The sequence below is a fragment of the Rhinoraja longicauda genome, chromosome 25, assembly GCF_053455715.1.
Source record: "Rhinoraja longicauda isolate Sanriku21f chromosome 25, sRhiLon1.1, whole genome shotgun sequence".
Lineage (NCBI taxonomy): Eukaryota > Metazoa > Chordata > Chondrichthyes > Rajiformes > Arhynchobatidae > Rhinoraja > Rhinoraja longicauda.
The window spans coordinates 8,420,895-8,441,445 of NC_135977.1; the positions used below are offsets into that span (position 1 = coordinate 8,420,895).

Sequence of the window (20,551 nt, forward strand, 5' to 3'; positions counted from 1 at the left end):
GTTTCCTCCCACGCTCCAAAGAAGTACAGGTTTGTAGGTTAATTGGCTTCGGTAAAAATTGTACATAGTCCCTGGTGTGTAGGATAGCTAGCGTACTGGGTGATCGCTGGTCGGTGCGGACTTGGTGGGGCAAAGGGTCAGTTTCCACACTGGATGTCTAAAGTCTAAAGTCCATCAAGTCCCTTTCACTATATGGGAGTCCTTATTGCAAACCTCTCAACTTCCTGCATATATGGCAAATGTACCTGACAATTCTCTGCCGCAGAAGGCAGTGGAGGCCAATTCACTGGATGTTTTCAAGAGAAAGTTAGATTTAGCACTTGGGGCTAATGGAATTAAGGAATATGGGGTAAAAGCCAGAAAGGGGTACTGATTTTGGATGATCAGCCATGATCGTATTGAATGGCAGTGCTGGCTCGAAGGGCCAAATGGCCAGCTCCTTCACCTATTTTCTATAGGAGATGTATACAGATATACAAACTCAATCAACATCATGATGCTACTGTGCTTATAACCTGGGTGTCTTGAAGGGGCACATTGGCAATCAGTTTTTGAACATTTAACTACACAAGATACTTTTGGTCGTTAACCAGTTGAAATCCATAATAGATTGTTCTGCTTCACCAAATGCCACACCATCTCGGAGGACTTTGACTGAAATCCATGCGCAGCTTGGATTTGATTGGATGATAAAAATAGAGGTGATAGAGTCAGCTCATTAGAACGTGTCAGGTATCGGTTGCTCAGATATTGCAGGAAAGGTGGTGAGTGGAGGGGGAGCGTTTAACGGAGATAAGGTGAGATAGCAATGCTGGTGGAGAGGCCAGGAGAGGAATAAATGAAAGTCAGAGAGAGGACTTTTCACCAGGGAGAAAGCTTGAGGAGCAGGACTGAGAGCAGGGACGCTGAAGCAGAGGATTCATCTACTTCTCTCAGCCTGTGTGAAAAGTGAATGTGAAAGGCTTCTGCAGATCGCCGTTCTCACCTGGGCAGGTGTGTCCGACAGTTGGAGTGAATATGTTAAGTGTTTTTGTTGGATTCTGTGTAAATTTATGTGTAAATTTGGAAATGAATACCCGTATTGAACGTGTAACCTCCGGAAATGTCGGATGGGGTTGTTGAAAAGAAGATGTTTTGTAAATATTTATTAGTTGAATAAAGTATTTTTTGATATAAAAAAAGTTTCTGTTGCCAACTGACCCGCTCCAGACTGCAGGAGTACTTGCTGAGGGACGCATTGAAGCTTGGTGTAGCCAACACCAAGGCTCTGTGGGGGAGGACCACAGCATAGGGTTCTTCCGCTGCTGGACATTGATGGGGCAAGATGTGGTGGTGATGCCCTTCAAACGAGGGAAGGGATAACAACCCATGGGGCTACATTAGTGGCAAGGGTGCCAGGTATAATGATATTTCTGTGAACATTACGATACGATGCAAATGAATGTATGTAGAGCCTCTGAGAATGTCAGAAGGATTTTTGCACGGTTCTTGTTTTGTATATATTTTTTATTCTGAATAAAGATTATTTTGATTAAAAAAGATTGGGCGGGGGTGGGGGGGTTACTCTCAGAGGGCCAGAGTGGAGAACAGATTATTCTGAATTTCAGAAGGGGTGTACATTTCTCCAAATATAATTGTCTGATGAAATTGGTAAATAGAAGCTCAAGAGTCCCTGGAGAATCTTCTCATGAGATGCCATTCATCCACAAGCCATTTGCAGGGATAAACAGGAATGAGGAAGCAGGCCTCAGGGAGTTCCCAGCGGGCTTCACAGGATCAAAAACAAATTCCGGTCTCCTTCAGAGTGCAGATTTAAGGTGGCAAAAAAAAAGAGAGAGGACAGACAAGCCAGGATTAGCTGGGGGCAAAATTAATCATTCCCTTCTTTGAGATAAAATATGTGAAGACCAAGAAAAAACACAAAATGCTGGAGTAACTCAGCAGGTCAGGCTGAGGAAGGGGAGAAATGGGTACGAGTCCAGTGGGACACAGGGAAGGGTGGGTGGAAAGAAGTGGGGAGGGTGGATGATGTTTGTAGATTAGTTACCAAAAATTGGAGAATTCGATGTTCGTACGCATTAGGTTGTAAACTACCCGATTGAAACACGAGGACAAGAGATCCAGATGCTGTATCTGAAGGAGATGATGGTCCCATGGATTATGGGGTCCAGGAGAAAAGGCAGGAGGACAAAGGAATGAATGCTTGTGTGGAAAAACAGTCCATTTTTGATCTGTAGTGTGCAATTTTGGTGCATTGTGAGTACTATCAAACAGGAAATTTAGTGCTGTATCAAAAAAATCTTTCTCTGTTGGGGTAATGGAGATCTTAGTGTAGGTTGTCTTGTTTCTCCCCCTTTGTGATAACCAGAATAATCAGATAAGCACAACTCAGAACTTTTGTAGAGTCAGAAGGCACTGCAGATGCTGGAATATTCACCAAAAAAACAAAGTGCGGGAGCAAAATCTCGCCCTTTAAATAAACCAAATACTTCGGGATTTCCGACTTTCGGTTTTATTTACTCGTTGCTGTGAATTTCGATTTCTCCCCCCCCCCTCCCCCCCCCCCCCCCCCCCCCTTCAACTTTCCACAATCAGACTGAAGAAAAGGTACTGACCTTAAACAAACAGAAAAACACCACAAAGTACTGGAATAAAGCTCAGGCTAAGTGAGGTGACAAGTGTAGCGGGGACATGTTTTTTTTAATATTAAAAAAATTATTCAATTATTAAAAATAATATTTACAATACCTTAAAACAAAACAGAACCCACCACCATAATACAAGACAAACAAATATACTAAATAAACTACTATACAACTATTATAAGAAAATAACTGCAGATGCTGGTACAAATCAAAGGTATTTATTCACAAAATGCTGGAGTAACTCAGCAGGTCAGGCAGCATCTCAGGAGAGAAGGAATGGGTGACGTTTCGGGTCGAGAGACTGAAGAAGGGTCTCGACCCGAAACGTCACCCATTCCTTCTCTCCCGAGATGCTGCCTGACCTGCTGAGTTACTCCAGCATTTTGTGAATAAATACCTTCAATACTATACAACTATGTTACACTCCTTGTCAAGGATGCATTCAACCCTCCGCGGTGCCCAGCGGTCCCTCTCCAACACCACCCGGGCGCGGATGTAACCCCAGAAGGCAGCCGGCTCGGGCAGAGCCCTCTTCTGCCTGGCGCGGTGGGTCGCGGATGGCCAGCTTGGCCAGGCCCAGGAGCAACCCAACCAGGACATCCTCGGCCCTCCCCTCTCCCCTACGCACAGGGTGTCCAAAGATGAGGATGGTGGGTGAAAAGTGCAGCCAAAGGGCAAAAGGCAAAGGGACATGTTGGCTGGTGTGGGGGAGTTGGGCTAAAGGGTCTGTTTCCACGCTGTATCACTCTGACTCTAAGGTAGAATCTGGAGATCATGAATAGCTAGCGTTTCGGGCGGGGATCTTTGTTTAGACGGGGTCTCCAGGTTCCCCTTCCCCGCAGCCAACAACGGACCATCGTAGGTTTTTGCATATCTTTCATTCATTTGTTCTACGTGCCTTCTGTATCTCTCGTTTCCCCCTCCCCTGACTCTTGGTCTGCAGAAGGGTCTTGACTGAAAACGTCACGTATTCCTTTTCTCCAGAGATGCTGTCTGACCCACTGGGTTACTCCAACATTTTGTGTCTATCTCCAGGTATCTGAACAGAGTGCTGGGGGAACTCAGCGGGTCAGGCATCATCTGCTGCGGGAATAGGACAGGCCCTAAACTTGACCCTAAAGATTGTCCTTCCATTCCCTCCACAGATGCTGCCTGACAGGTGCTTAGTTCCCCCAGCACTTTGTATTTTGCTCAAGATTCCAGCATCTGCAGTTCCTTGTGTCTCTTGATTCTAGTAACTGATGCTAGTCAATTCTATCTGTAATTATAGCGTTTCCCTTTCATTTACCCCCCTTCCAGGATCTTCAGTAACCTGCAGATATAAGAAACTGCAGATACTGGAGCAAAAAAGTGCCTTAGTAACTCAGTGGCTCAATCGTCCCTAGTGTGTAGGGTAGAATTAGTGTTTGGGTGAGTGCTGGTCAGCATGGTCAGTGGGCCGAAGGGCCTTGTTCCCGACCCCCACCCCCACCCCCACCTCCAGTTTTCTCTCCCCTACTACTACCGGCCTAGAGAACTGTCCCGGCCTGAAACATCTCCTGCACATTCCCTCCACAAATGGAGACACAATGACATGCAGATTAAAAAAATCGCGAAGTGCTGAAGTAACTCAGGATGTCAGGGTCTCTGGAGATCATGGGTAGATGTGTTAGGTCGGGAGCCTTCTTCGAACTGATTGTGGTGGGGTGGGAGGGGGGTAAAAAAACTGGAGGAAAGGTGGGGGCTGGACAAAGGCATAGTCATCAAGTTAAAGCGTTTGTCAGTCTGAGGAAGGGTCTCGACCCAAAACATCACCCATTCCTTCTCTCCTGAGAAGCTGCCTGGTCCCGCTGAGTTACTCCAGCATTTTGTGTCTATCATCAAGTTAAAGTTTGGCACATTGAGTACACTCCACCATTGAATCAAGGTTGATCTGTCTTTCCCTCTCAAACCCATTTTCCTGCCTTTTCCCCATAACCCCTGACACCCTTACTACTCAAGAATCTGACAATCTCCACCTTAAAAATATCCATTGATTTGGCCTCCACTGCCATCTTTGGCAATGAATTCCAGATTCCCCACCCTCTGACTAAAGAGATTCCTCCTCGTCTCCTTTGTAAAGATACATCCTTTTATTCTGAGGCTGTGGCTCAGAATGTTTGTCTGAATCGTCCACTGATCTGACACTGTCTCAGCCTGTGACTATTTAGTTACACAGTTGCTCAGGATGAACCCTGAGAAGGACCAATGCATCCTGGATTTCCATCTTTCCCTATTTTCACCCTGGAAAAAAAGGTTTTGACTGTCTACCCTATCTATGTCTCCAATAATGTTATAGTTTTGACTTCCAGCTGTCCACTGTGATGGTTCTACAAACCCCTCAGTACAAGAGCAATCTTGAATAGTCCTTCAATGTTGATCTGGTCGTTCACACCCAAACCATGGGAATAATGAGACCAGAAGAGTCTCGACCCGAAACATCTCCTATCCATGTTCGCCAGAGATGGTGCCTGACCTGCTGAGTTATTCCAGTGCTTTGTGTCCTTATGGGAATAAATATAGTTGGGGCCCACAGCACCAATTTTGCAGGACAGAAGCTGTCCGTGGGAGGAAAGGGGGAGGAGGTTATCCTTTTCCACTCCAGTCTGTCTGCTTCAATATGAGGGAGCTAATCCAAGCGATTTTGGGATTCCAGATCCCTTGACCTCTCATGGTCTCTAAGTAGCTGTTCACCTGGCTACCTGGCTGTGCTTGTGTGAATGTGCAATGGATGGTTTTACATGGTTTGACTGTGATGTGGAAAAGTTGTAAAAATAACTGTGTTGGCTCTTATAGACGTTGCCAAAATGTCAATAAATGGACTGATTTTCAGATAGTGACAAAAGGTAAAACAGCATTTACCTCGATACGAAATACATACAAGCAAGTCACAGCTGTTACCACCTTCCTTATAGGTTTTGGTTTAGTTCTAGCAACACAGTGTTGAAACAGGCCCTTCGGCCCACTGCATCCGCGCCGACCAACGATCACCCGTATACTAGCTCTGTTATCCCACCTTTGCATCTTACACACTAGGAGCAATTTACAGAAGCCAATGAACCTACAAACCTGCACCTGTCTTTGGAATGTGGGAGGAAACCGGAGCACCCATAGAAAACCCATGCGGTCACGGGGAGAACATACAAACTCCGTACAGCACCCGTAGTCAGGATCAAATTCAGGTCTCTGGCAGCGACTCTACCGCTGCGCCACCATGCAGCCCCAACTATATTGTGCCTGGAAGCAACTGGGAGCAATGTTCAGAATGCAGCCCTGTGGACCGTACACAGGGATTGTTGGGTGATTATCAGTTCAATACATGTGATCTCAGTGGTTTCCCTGTTCTCAACTTCTCTTGCTTCTTGTTCCACCAACGTGATCAGCTGACTCAACTCCCATAATGTATGAATCCCCCTTACATGTTTACTGCAGGGGAAGTGCAGATCCTAATGGGCAAGTAATCGGCACCAAGTAACTCATAACAGATAAAAGTACACAAATGAATATAAGAACTCTGATTGAAGAAAGGAACCAAGTAATCTTTCATTGTTACAGCTTTTATTTATCCATGTAGAATTTCACAAAGATTGACATTTAATTGAATTAAAGTAGAGCTACTTTCCTGGCAGCTGGGCAAGGCTACCGTCTTCTAAAGTATAAAGTCAACGTAAAAATACGCAGTATAAAGAGGCTGAAGAAGGGACAAGACGCGAAACGTCACCTATCCATGTTCTTCAGAAATGCTGCCTGTCCTGCTGAGTTGCACCAGCATTTGGTGTCTTTGTTTGGCAAACCGGCATCTGCAGTTCCTTGTTACTGCCACCTTCTACATTGTACTCATGAAGATTTTCAACGTATCTAGAAAGATAATTTAGTCCAATCAAGTGAATTCCGTTACGATCCTTAGAGTGCAGTCCACCGAAAAATGGGCATTAATTATCAAAGAGTTTGAAATTCAGTAGCTGTGTGCGTCCACGTTGTCATTTGAACATTGTAAGTGTGTGCACAAGGTGAGGGTTGTAAATTGAGTTTAAACTGTCCAGATAGAGAGCTGACTATTGAGCATGTTTGTTTAGGTCTGAGGGATGTGGGGAATGTGCACGGGGACTGCATGAATGAGTGAATGGATGAATGATACTTGATGGCCACAAGTCCCTATCTAGGGCAGGGTACCTAGATACAGTGAAATGCTTTGTTTTGCACACAACCTAGGCAGTAGACGAGTGTCCCTACTTATCTGTCACCGACAAATTTACAAAGCCCAAACAACCTTATCTGCTGCCCTTCATGTGGGATGAAAATGCTGAAGCACCCCAGTTCCATTTACGGATATTGGTCACATAAGATCGCCTGGATTAACAGGCGGTGGGAAAATGTTCCAGTAGAAAGAACACAGTACAGAACATGTGCCTGTCAAAAGCAGCGCTTGTCTGTCGCCAGTGATTGCTAATTCCGATTCAACCCAGATAATTGCTCTCAATAATAACTTAATTGAAAATCAATAGCAATGCGAAAGACTTTCAGACTGTGTAACTGTGACCCTCTGCACTGGAACATTGGAGTTCATTGCCACCACGCAGTCGCAGGTTGACATGGATGGTAGAATCCTGCTTAATGTCGTAATGTTGCAGCGTACGTTCATCTTCAAGTGGCTGAGATCGAAAGGTCAAGTGGTACTGCCTTGGTTGGAGGCGCTCCAGAGATTCCTCAATTTTATTTTTTAAACTTGAAACCTTGTCGTAACTTGAAGCCTTTAGTTGTAACGATTTACCATCCTGGCTGCTCACAGTGATTTCAAATGTCTTCACTGGCTGTGGATCACAAGCAAACATGGCAATAAATAAAATGTAGTTCCTTGTCATTTTGCACAAGACACATAACATGAAAGTGAGATGGTGGACACCCATTCTTTTAGGGGGTCATCGGGTGCACTTGGAACACGAGATTTATTCTTTGGAGCGCTAGGAGGATGAGGGGAGATCTTGCAGACGTGCACAAAATCATGAGAGGAATAGATTGGGTAGATGCACAGAATAGGAGCCAAACTAAACGGCACCTTTCCACCTGGATTGATCAGGGAACAATGGTAATGGATGTGGCCTCAATTCACTATTCATTAAAAACCCAGAGGATTGAATATAGTCATAGAGTCATACAGCATGGAAATAGGACTTTGAGCCGCTGCGGGGTTGTTTTGGCGGCGGGGTCGGCAGCGACTCTCCGCCACTCTGCCGATGCTCTCTCCGGCTTCTCTCGCCTCGTCTAGTCCTTCTCTCGGTCTGAGAACGGACGCAGTGAATTGGCGAGAGACCCGGAGAGGCGGCACCTCGGTGCAAATTCAGGCAACGCCAATGAACTGAATATATATATATATTTTAACGCAAGGAACTGCAGATACTGGTTTAACCAAAGGAAAAAAAGACACAAAGTGCTGGAGTAACTCAGCAGGTCAGGCAGCATCTGTGGAGAACATGGATACATGGTAACATATTAGATAGATTCATTTAACATGGATACATGGTAACATGTTCCCTCTTTCAGTGAAACAATGTCAAACCGCAACAGCTCATTAAACACGGTGTAATGACATAAATAATATTCCTCTTCATTTGTCATTTCATGCAGTTCATTGTGTGTTTATCTGTAAAATTATGCATCAGATTTGTGATCCCACAAACTAAAGACAACTCACCTCCACTGTGCGCAGGCTTGGATTCCTGGTGCAAATGAGTCCAACAGGGAAGTTTATTTTTAACTAGACCAAGTGGACTCGTTGGGCCCATTCCTCGTAGAGGGGGGGCAGGAAAGGGGAGAGGGTATGATTGAGTGAGGCCTAGATCCAAAGCCTCTCTTGTATTTTAGCACCCTCAACCCTCCACTCAATCCCCCCTTATCCCCCCCTCCTCCCCCTACAAACCCACTCCATCTCCCCTAGCCACCCCACTTGCCCCTCCCCTGCCCCCACCCGGGAACGTGGGGGGATGGAGTGGCTGAGTGTTAGACCAATGCAGTAGAGGTTTGGGGGAGTTTCAAAGGGGGTTCAGGGGGGATGAATTGGGTGAATGGAGGGTGGAAGAGAGGGGGGATAATGGGGCTGGGGGATGGAGTGGGTGAGAAGAGGAAAAGGGGGTGGGTTGTGGGGGGGGGGTGATAAGGAGTTGAGGGGGTGTGGATGGAGTGGGTGAGTGGGGCTCATAAAAAAGCCTGAAGCCAATTTAAATTAATGCAGCACAGGTTTGGGGGAATTGAGGGGGGAATGGAGTGCGTGAGTGAGGGGGGGTTGAGGTGGGAATGGAGTGGATGAGTACGGGGAGGGTGTTAGACCAATGCAGTGGAGGTTTGGGGGAGTTTTAAAGGGGGCTCAGGGTGGATGAATTGGGTGAATGGAGAGTGGGGGAGGGGGGGATAAGGGGGCTGAGGGGAATGGAGTGGGTGAGGGGAGGATAAGGAGGGTTGAGGTGGGTTGTGGCGGGGGATGATAAGTGGGGTTGAGGAGGTGTGGATGGAGTGGGGCTCTTACAAAAACCTGAAAACAATTTAAGTTAATGCAGCACAGGATTGGGGGGTTTTAAGGGGGATTGAGGGGGGAATGGAGGGGGGTTGAGGTGGGAATGGAGGGGGGTTGAGGTGGGAATGGAGTGCACTCCCCCCCTCCTCCTCCCCCGTCCTCCCCTCCACCCCCTCCTCCTCCTCCTCCTCCTCACCCAGTTCAATGTTATCCGTAAATGATATTTGAACCAAGAAATTCAATATTCAGTTTCAGGCAAAATGTTACTTCCCCTGAGGCAATCCTTTTTACCCGGGAGAGTCAAATTGAATTCATGTTGCAGGGTAGATTCAACATCTTGGCACTTCATTTTGAAACCTCCTGCGCTGCTCTGACAATGAAATAGACTCTCTCAGCCAAATATAAACTTGTAACGCTATGGGCCTAAGATAGACACAAAAAGCTGAAGTAACTCAGTGGGACAGGCAGCATCTCTGGAGAGAAGGAACGGGTGACGTTTAGGGTCGAGACCTTCTCTCCAGAGGTGCTGCCTGTCCTGTTGAGTTACTCCAGATTTTAGTGTCTATCTTCAGTTTAAACCAACATCTGCAGTACCTTCCTACACAACACTATGGGACCTTACTGTTTCCAAATGGTTTCAGATATTTCACTGCAAACAGTAGAGGGCGCCCTATCACTCATAATGCCTTACTGTCAACAAGTAGGTTTAACCAGTTGAAGGAAGAATATATGCGTAGGATGGAACTGCAGATGCTGGTTTCTACCGAAGATGATACTAAGTGCTGGAGCAACTCTGCGGGTTAGCTAGCATCTCTGGAGAAAACGAATAGGTGATGTTTCGGGTCGGGACCCTTCTTCAGACTGAGAGTCAGGGGAGAGGGAAACTAGAGGTATAAAAATTTACAGAACAGTACGTCAGGTCTGCCATGAAGTAGAGTTAAGAGATACAGCACGGAAACAGGCCCTTTAGCCCACCGAGTCTGCACAGACCAACTATCCCCGTACACTAGCACTATCCCACGTACGAGGGACAATTTACGTTCTTTTACCAAAGCCAATCAAGCTACTAACCTGACTAACCAATCGCAGGTTGACATAGATGGTAGAAAGCTGCTTAATGCCATAATGTTGCAGCGTTTGTTCATCTTCAAGTGGCTGAGATTGAAAGGTCAAGTAGTACTGACTTGGTTGGAGGCGCTCCAGAGATTCAATTTTATTTTTTAAACTTGAAACCTTGTCGTTTGGTGAAACCTGAATTGTCAGATTACGCCCATTGTAATCGACCAATATATCCATTGTGTTTAGCGTGAGCAGCTGGATCGTTGCATCAAAGAAGATGCTGGAATCCAACAAGGTTTTGCCATCATCCAAAATGGTGCCATTGAATATCAGGCGTTGCTGGGAGACTGGAATGGTCCATTCTTGCTGAATGTTGCGTTTGACTTCAGAGACCTTGTCATAAATGTTGGCCTTTAGTTGTAACGATTTACCATCCAGGCTGGTCACAGTGATTTCAAATGTCTTCACTGGCTGTGGATCACAAGCAAACATGGCAATAAATAAAATGTAGTTCCTTGTCATTTTGCACAAGACACATAACATGAAAGTGAGATGGTGGACACCCATTCTTTTAGGGGTCATCGGGTGCACTTGGAACACGAGATTTATTCTTTGGAGCGCTAGGAGGATGAGGGGAGATCTTGCAGACGTGCACAAAATCATGAGAGGAATAGATTGGGTAGATGCACAGAATAGGAGCCAAACTAAACGGCACCTTTCCGTCTGGATTGATCAGGGAACAATGGTAATGGATGTGGCCTCAATTCACCATTCATTAAAAACCCAGAGGATTGAATATAGTCATAGTCATACAGCATGGAAATAGGACTTTGAGCCGCTGCGGGGTTGTTTTGGCTGCGGGGTCGGCAGCGACTCTCCGCCACTCTGCCGATGCTCTCTCCGGCTTCTCTCGCCTCGTCTAGTCCTTCTCTCGGTCTGAGAACGGACGTAGCGAATTGGCGAGAGACCCGGAGTGGCGGCACCTCGGTGCAAATTCAGGCAACGCCAATGAACTGAATATATATATATATTTTAACGCAAGGAACTGCAGATGCTGGTTTAACCAAAGGAAAAAAAGACACAAAGTGCTGGAGTAACTCAGCAGGTCAGGCAGCATCTGGGGAGAACATGGATACATGGTAACATATTAGATAGATTAATTTAACATGGATACATGGTAACATGTTCCTGCCACTGTATGTTTCTTTTTTTTCCTAATCAGATGGCGGCACGGTAGCGCAGCGGTAGAGTTGCTGCTTTACAGCGAATGCAGCGCCGGAGACTCAGGTTCGATCCTGACTACGGGTGCTGCACTGTAAGGAGTTTGTACGTTCTCCCCGTGACCTGCGTGGGTTTTCTCCGAGATCTTCGGTTTCCTCCCACACTCCAAAGACGTACAGGTATGTAGGTTAATTGGCTGGGTAAATGTAAAAATTGTCCCTAGTGGGTGTAGGATAGTGTTAATGTACGGGGATCACTGGGCGGCACGGACTTGGAGGGCCGAAAAGGCCTGTTTCCGGCTGTATATATATGATATGATATGATATGAGATGTGCAGCACTTTGGTCAACGTGGGTTGTTTTTAAATGTGCTATACAAATAAAATTGACTTGACTTGACTTGACTCTTTCTGTGAAACAATGTCATACCGCAACAGCTCATTAAACACGGTGTAATGACATAAATAATATTCCTCTTCATTTGTCATTTCATGCAGTTCATTGTGTGTTTATCTGTAAAATTATGCATCAGATTTGTGAAAAATAATCCCACAAACTAAAGACAACTCACCTCCACTGTGCGCAGGCTTGGATTCCTGGTGCAAATGAGTCCAACAGGGAAGTTTATTTTTAACTAGACCAAGTGAACCCGTTGGGCCCATTCCTCGTAGAGGGGGGGCAGGGAAGGGGAGAGGGTATGATTGAGTGAGGCCTAGACCCAAAGCCTCTCTTGTATTTTAGCACCCTCAAACCCCCACTCAATCCCCCCTCCTCCCCCTACTAACCCACCCCATCCCCCCTAGCCACCCCCACTTGCCCCTCCCCTGCCCCCACCCGGGAACGTGGGGGGGATGGAGTGGCTGAGTGTTAGACCAATGCAGTAGAGGTTTGGGGGAGTTTCAAAGAGGGTTCAGGGGGGATGAATTGGGTGAATGGAGGGTGGAAGAGAGGGGGGATAATGGGGCTGGGGGATGGAGTGGGTGAGAAGAGGATAAGGGGGTGGGTTGTGGGGGGGGATGATAAGGAGTTGAGGGGGTGTGGATGGAGTGGGTGAGTGGGGCTCTTAAAAAAGCCTGAAGCCAATTTAAATTAATGCAGCACAGGTTTGGGGGAGTTAAGGGGGATTGAGGGGGGAATGGAGTGCGTGAGCGGGGCTCTGAAAAAAATTCTAAACACAATTTCAGTTAATGCAGGAGAGGTTTGGGGGAGTTTTATGGGGGGGGGGGTTGAGGTGGGAATGGAGTGCCTGAGTGAGGGGGGGTTGAGGTGGGTATGGAGTGGCTGAGTACGGGGAGGGTGTTAGACCAATGCAGTGGAGGTTTGGGGGAGTTTTAAAGGGGGCTCAGGGTGGATGAATTGGGTGAATGGAGAGTGGGGGAGGGGGGGATAAGGGGGCTGAGGGGAATGGAGTGGGTGAGGGGAGGATAAGGAGGGTTGAGGTGGGTTGTGGCGGGGGATGATAAGTGGGGTTGAGGGGGTGTGGATGGAGTGGGGCTCTTACAAAAACCTGAAAATAATTTAAGTTAATGCAGCACAGGTTTGGGGGGTTTTAAGGGGGATTGAGGGGGGAATGGAGTGCGTGAGGGGGTTCTGAAAAAAATCCCAAACACAATTTCAGTTAATGCAGGAGAGGTTTGGGGGAGTTTTAACGGGGGGTTGAGGTGGGAATGGAGGGGGGTTGAGGTGGGAATGGAGGGGGGTTGAGGTGGGAATGGAGGGGGGTTGAGGTGGGAATGGAGGGGGGTTGAGGTGGGAATGGAGTGCACTCCCCCCCTCCTCCTCCCCCCTCCTCCTCCTCCTCCCCCGTCCTCCCCTCCACCCCCTCCTCCACCTCCTCCTCACCCAGTTCAATGTTATCCGTAAATGATATTTGAACCAAGAAATTCAATATTCAGTTTCAGGCAAAATGTTACTTCCCCTGAGGCAATCCTTTTTACCCGGGAGAGTCAAATTGAATTCACGTTGCAGGGTAGATTCAACATCTTGGCACTTGATTTTGAAACCTCCTGTGCTGCTCTGACAATGAAATAGACTCTCTCAGCCAAATATAAACTTGTAACGCTATGGGCCTAAGATAGACACAAAAAGCTGAAGTAACTCAGTGGGACAGGCAGCATCTCTGGAGAGAAAGAACGGGTGACGTTTAGGGTCGAGACCTTCTCTCCAGAGGTGCTGCCTGTCCCGTTGAGTTACTCCAGATTTTAGTGTCTATCTTCAGTTTAAACCAACATCTGCAGTACCTTCCTACACAACACTATGGGACCTTACTGTTTCCAAATGGTTTCAGATATTTCACTGCAAACAGTAGAGGGCGCCCTATCGCTCATAATGTCCTACTGTCAACAAGTAGGTTTAACCAGTTGGAGGAAGAATATATGCTGGTTTGTACCGAAGATGATACTAAGTGCTGGAGCAACTCTGCGGGTTAGCTAGCATCTCTGGAGAAAACGAATAGGTGATGTTTCGGGTCGGGACCCTTCTTCAGACTGAGAGTCAGGGGAGAGGGAAACTAGAGGTATAAAAATTTACAGAACAGTACGTCAGGTCTGCCATGAAGTAGAGTTAAGAGATACAGCACGGAAACAGGCCCTTTAGCCCACCGAGTCTGCACAGACCAACTATCCCCGTACACTAGCACTATCCCACGTACGAGGGACAATTTACGTTCTTTTACCAAAGCCAATCAAGCTACCAACCTGTACGTCTTTGGAGTGTGGGAGGAAACCGGATCACCCGGAGAAGGCACATGTGGTCACAGGGAGAATGTACAAACTCCATACAGACAGCACCCATGGTCAGAAACGAACCTGGGACTCTGGCGCTGTAGGACAGCAACTCTACCGCTGCGCCACTGTGCCAATCTGTTTACAAAAATAAATTTCACTGTATCTCGGTGCAGGTGACGTTAAAGTACCATTGATTAACAACCCCCTTCCCGTTCACTTTCATCCTTTCAGAAGTGCATCCCTTTACCAAGTCTCCCCTTAATCCTCTCTGCTTCAGGAAGAATGCCTCTGTTTCACCACTGCCTCACAAGATTCCCAATCGGAAATAGGAATAATCAACTTGACACCAAAAATCAGCTGTTCAATTTGTTGGATATTTCAGTGAAATACTACCAGGAATTACATTTCAGATTAAAATGTTTACAGTGATTTGCTGCGATTGGCATTTTGACATCCCTCTCCAATGCCCCAATACCGATTCCTTGCGCAAATCTTTGTTAAAGCAAGATGCACCAACTGGAGTCTTCTTTCAGCAAGAAAGTAACGTTATGGAAAATCCCATAATCAGACAGCGTGCTCATATCGTGCAGTATGTTGCCATTCCATTCCAGGCAGATATTGGACACTGATTTTCCAGTGTGTTCCGCAACTTCTTGTTTAATATGTTTAATGGGGTAGAAAGGGTTGACATTCAAAGGAAAGGTCAAGCAATCCACTGAAACCAACACGCTCTTCACAGGCCGTAAAAACACAAACATTGTTACCCTCTGCTCTGCTATAATCTTGCTGTACAGGTAGCAGCGCTGTGGGGCAGCAGGGAGAGCTGCTGCCTCACAGCGCCAGAAACCCGGGTTCCATCCTGACCACGAAGGCTCCATGTGTGGAGTTTGCACGTTCTCCCTGTGACCGTGTTGTCTTCCACCGGGTGATCCGGTTCCCTCCCGTGTCCCAAAGATGTGCGGGTTTGTAGGTTAATTGGCTTCTGTAAATTGTCACTAGTGTGTAAGGAGGGGATGTGAAAGTGGGTTAGAAGATAGAACTGAAGTGGACGATGGTCGGCGTGGACTCGGATGGGCTGAATGGCCTTTTTCCATTCTGTATCTCTAAAAACTGAAACTCAAAATATTACTCAGTCTACTTTAGTGTACAAAATCATGAGAGGAATCTAACATCATAGTGTCTCGCAAGGACCTTTCTCACCGCAGTCATTCCCTCTTCTCCCCAATCCCATCGAGCAGACGATAGAAAAAAATTGAAAGCATGTACCACCAGACTTGGAACCAGCTTGTTCCCCTCTGTTATCAGATTTCTGAACATTCATGGTGTCAATCAAACAAGTACGATAGGCAGAGCAAAGAGAAAAATATCAAACTGCAAAATTCTGTGGCATTACACTTCCAAAGTTCAATGTCTACAATAAGACCCTTTGGCCTAACTTGCCCACATCAGCCAACACCCCCTATCTACACTAGTCCCACCTCCCTGCATTTGGCCCATATCCCTCTAAACCTGCCCTATCCATGTACCTGTCTAAATGTTTCTTAAACATAGGTAAATGCTTCCTAAACATTCTTCCCATAAGCTAGGGTGTAGTCCTAATCTTCCAACCCACCTCATTGCAGGCATTGAACTTTGTCTCTGGAAGTGCAATGCTACAGAATTCTGCACTTTTGTATTTTTCTCTGTGCTCTGCCTGTTATATTTGTGTACGGTTTGATTGTAATCATGGATGGTGTTATCTGATTTAATTTGGAAAGCATGCAAAAAGCTTTTCACCATGACCTCAGTACATGTGGCAACAATAATCCAATACCAATGCATGTTTCCTGTGATATTTTACCTGAACATCCCAGGGGATGACATTTTTCACACAGTTCTGCTGTAAACAGTCCTCGGCCGCTCCTGCCACCAGATCCCATCTTGCTGCTGCAGCAATGTTACCTGTTGGATCTGCGGGGTCGAGGATCATTGGCCTAAAGGTTCAAACACATAAGAGTCAGCAGCCAAAAAACAATTTTACTAGCTCGATCTGCACACCACAAAATCCATTGGGAATTACCTCTTGGGGAAACCTTTAAGGCTGCTTACCCTTTCATCGATTCCTTGTTGCCTCCTAACCTTCTGTACCCTAGACTAAATACTGAGGACATCAGTGGGCAGTGGTAGAGTCCTGGGTTCGATCGTGACCACGGGTGCTGTCTGTACAGAATTTGTACGTTCTCCCCATGACCTGCGTGGGATTTCTCCGGTTTCCACCCACACGCCAAAGACGTACAGGTTTGTAGGCTAAGTGGCTTCAGTAAATTCTCCCGACCCGGAACATCACCTATCCTTTTTCTCCAGAGATGCTGCCTGACCTGCTGAGTTACTCCAGCACTTTGTGTCTATCGTTGGTATAAACCAGCATCTGCAGTTCCTTCCCATTGCATACAACCTTTCACTGTGCTGTGTTGATTCTAGAATTCCAGAAAGGCCAAGTATGGTTTCAACATAACTTACTTGGGTTCTCGAAGTTTTTTTTCCAGAAATCTGCCAATGCAGTCAGAGTCAAAGTTGTAGTTTGTGGTCCAAAATATCCAAAGCTGTTTGTACTGGACAATCAGTTCTAGAACGGTGCGAAATCCTTCCTCGGTGCTGAACTTTTCTCCCTTCCCAGCGCTCTCCCATGCATAGATGATCAGCAGCTCGAGAGCATACTTCGGTGGTAAATACTCCCCGTCTCTCAGTTGGGATTTATACGGGCGACGGACATGCTTTCGGATAAAATAAATCAACATTTGAGCCTTCAGGCATTGACTGTCTCTTCCTTGTTTGAATAACTTCAGGGCCCAGATAGATAGCTCAGTCGGTAGAGCATCAGACTTATAATCTGAGGGTCCAGGGTTCGAGTCCCTGTTCGGGCGATTACTTTAGGGGCGGCGGTAGAGTTGCTACTTTACAGCGCCAGAGACCTGGGTTTGACTATGGATGCTGTCTGTACGGAGTTTGCACATTCTCCCTGTGACAGTGTGGGTTTTCTCCGGGTGCTCCAGTTTCCTCCCACACGCAGGTTTATAGATTAACCGGCATCTGTAAATTGTTCCTAGTGTGTAGGGTAGAACTAGTATACGGATGATCACTGGTCGGTGCAGACTCGGTGGGCCGAAGGGCCTGTTTCCAAGCTGAATCTGGAGGACTCCGGATAGACGACGTTTCGTATTAGGGCCCTTTTTCAGTCTGGTTAGAGCAGGAGGAGAAAGCTGGAAAAGAGGAGGGGGCAGGACAAAGTCTGGCAAGTGATAGGTGGATATGGGTGTGGGGGGAGGGGTTGATTGACAGATGGATGGACAAAGGCTAGAAATGAAAAGGAGACAAAAGGGAGTAGGATAAGGAGAGAAGAGGAGTGAAACGAGAAGCCGGAGAAAGGGATAGTTGGAAGGGGATAGGGGGAATGGAACAGGGTGTCGGGATAGTGGAACAATCAGGTGAGTGCATGGTGGGGCTGGATGGGGACTTGAGAGAGAATCATTTACAGGGCTATAGGGAACAGCAGGCGTATGGACCAACAAGATTAATTTACTGGTATCTGACATGGACTTGATTGACCAAATGTACTACAACAATGTGATTTGATGTGCACTTGTTCTTCCAAAAGCAATTCAACTTAAATAACTGCATGCACCTCATCATATACCTCAGAATACCAATACTTCACAAGTCGGATGAGGCCTTTCAGTTTCGTGGGTCGGATCTTTATAAAGTCTCTCTGAAGTTCGGTGAAGCATGTTGAGAATTCTCCCCCACGTTCTCCAGTTTTAATGAGAGCTTCATAGGCCTGATGATTCACGAGAGTCCGTGTCAGTTGACCTTCAGGACAAAAAAGTGACATTTTATTGCTTAGATACTGACAATTTATGTAATATTAAACTTAATAAGATGTTTGTCATTGACAGAACGATATATAAACATGAGGAAACCTTGGGGGCATTCATCAATGGTATTTCATAGAAACATAGAAAATAGGTGCAGGAGTAGGACATTCGGCCCTTCAATATGATCATGGCTGTACCCCGTTCCTGCTTTCTCCCCATATCCCTATGATTCCGTAAGCCCTAAGAGTTACATCTAACTCTCTCTTGAAAATATCCAGTGAATTCCACAGATTCCCAACTCTCTGGGTCAAAAGGTTTTTCCTTATCACTCACTTTCTTTCGGCAAAACCTTAAGCAATCACGACAACTAATTAAACTTTTTTCCAACATATTTGACAGCATCAAAGATGGCAAAAAAAATGACATCACAGGGAGATCCATAGTCAGACAACCTCAGTAAGATAATGTTCCAGCTCTTAGTTTAGTTTGGAGCTACAGCGCGGAAACAGACCCTTCGGGTTCAGGTGAAATAGTGAAATCAGTCCGCAGAATTCGATCAGCAATTCCTGCACATTAATATAATCCTACACAAACTTGTGACAAATTTACATTTATACCAAGCCAATTAACCTACAAACCTGTACATCTTTGGAGTGGGAAGAAAACCCACGCGGTCACAGGGAGAACGGAGAAACTCCGTACAGACGGCACCCGTGGTCAGAATCAAACCCGGATCTCTGCTGCTGTAAGGCAGCAACTCTACCGCTGGGCCATCCATTCCAGACCCACTCTAGAGGCTTAAACACGAAAATCTAGACTGACATTTCAGTCTATTATTGAAAATGTCGTACGAATCTGAGGTCCTCCAATTCAGACTTTACCTCGCACTAAACATTATTCCCTTTATTCTGTATCTGTATACTGTGGATAGCTTGATTGTAATCATATTTAGGTCTTTCCGCTGACAGGATAACATGGAACAAAACAACTTTTCACCGTACCTCAGTACATGTGACAATAATAAACTAAACTAATCTAAACTACCGACCAGCGACAAAAAAGCAAAGGACAAGAGTCATTGCTCCTATTTTAAGAAAAGCCATTGTTTGATCCTCTGTTACCTAACTAATTATTTTTCCTTCCATCACACCACAAAAAAGAATTGATTATTTGACATATTGCGGTTGTCAATAGAATTAACTGCTATGCGTATAGAATCATAGAGTCATACAGTATGGAAACAGGACCTATGGTCATCCCAACTCAACGCCATTCTAATCCAACAGAAATAGGCCACCAGGATCATTTAAATGATGGTTTATCAGTATTTGAACCAATAACCCTTGATATATGCAATCAATTATTTGTCATTCTACCAAAGGACCTTACCGTACACTCTACCACAAAAGTAGACTCTAGATTTTGACATCTAAGCTAGTCCTATTTGCCTGTTTTTTTGGCCCATAATTCCTCTGAACCATTCCGATGCGTGCATTATAATGATGTCTACACTTTAACGAAACTCTTTGGGACAATCTGAACTCAAGAAAGACATTGCAATAAGTGAAAATCTTATGTAATCAAAAGGATAACTTATTTTCCATTAAACCGGTTATTTTCAATGTGTTCAAAGCCTCCTACCTAAGGCATCATATGCAGGGAGAACATCGACCTCAACAAAATCAGACGATTTTGTGGATTTAAACTGGAGGTTCAGGGAACGAGGAGAAAAAGAAGAGGGAATTATTCTGGGCGGTGTCATTTTGATCTCATGTCCAATGTTTTCCTCATATTCCAAAAACAGTTTACGAATGTTGCTCAAAATATCAGCCCGGTTTTTCTTTTGGTCTTCAAAACACTTGAAGTAGTTGAGAAAGATAACCATATCTGCATCAGAGCCATTGTTTACAGCTGTTCCTTTTCCAAGGGAGCCACCCTAAAAGAAGAGGCAAAACAACAATACAATCTTTTAAATAAATGATTTTTAGTTTTTGTTTAGTTTAGAGATGCAGCGCGTAAACAGGCCCTTTGGCCCACTGAGTCCTCGCTAACCGGTGATCCCCTTCCAACGCACCAGGGACACGGTAGCGCAGCGGTAGAGTTGCTGCTTTACAGCGAATGCAGCGCCGGAGACTCAGGTTCGATCCTGACTACGGGTGCTGCACTGTAAGGAGTTTGTACGTTCTCCCCGTGACCTGCGTGGGTTTACTCCGAGATCTTCGGTTTCCTCCCACACTCCAAAGACGTACAGGTATGTAGGTTAATTGGCTGGGTAAATGTAAAAATTGTCCCTAGTGGGTGTAGGATAGTGTTAATGTACGGGGATCACTGGGCGGCACGGACTTGGAGGGCCGAAAAGGCCTGTTTCCGGCTGTATGTATATGATATGATATGATATGATATAATCTTTTACCAAAGTCAATTAACCTACAAACCTGTACGTCTTTGGAGTGTGCGAGGAAACCGGAGCACCCAGAGAAAACCCACGCGATCAAGGGGAGAACGTACAAACTCCATGCAAACA

General features: G+C 45.9%; 1 protein-coding gene and 1 non-coding gene across 2 annotated transcripts in view; one reads left to right on the top strand and one right to left on the bottom strand.

Annotated features, from left to right (window-relative positions):
- LOC144606059 (2'-5'-oligoadenylate synthase 3-like) overlaps nt 1-20,551 on the bottom strand; it is a 69,603-nt gene that overhangs the window by 44,391 nt on the left and 4,661 nt on the right. The window contains exons 3-10 of the mRNA XM_078421848.1: nt 19,669-19,963; nt 17,850-18,022; nt 17,122-17,415; nt 16,676-16,929; nt 16,017-16,149; nt 10,243-10,701; nt 7,190-7,474; nt 986-1,040 (exon numbers count right to left, since the gene is read on the bottom strand). Coding sequence (XP_078277974.1) covers nt 986-1,040; nt 7,190-7,474; nt 10,243-10,701; nt 16,017-16,149; nt 16,676-16,929; nt 17,122-17,415; nt 17,850-18,022; nt 19,669-19,963 — 1,948 coding nt within the window. The remainder of the gene's footprint in view (nt 1-985; nt 1,041-7,189; nt 7,475-10,242; nt 10,702-16,016; nt 16,150-16,675; nt 16,930-17,121; nt 17,416-17,849; nt 18,023-19,668; nt 19,964-20,551) is intronic.
- trnai-uau (transfer RNA isoleucine (anticodon UAU)) lies at nt 17,003-17,079 on the top strand. The gene has a single exon. It is a non-coding gene; the product is annotated as a tRNA-Ile (tRNA).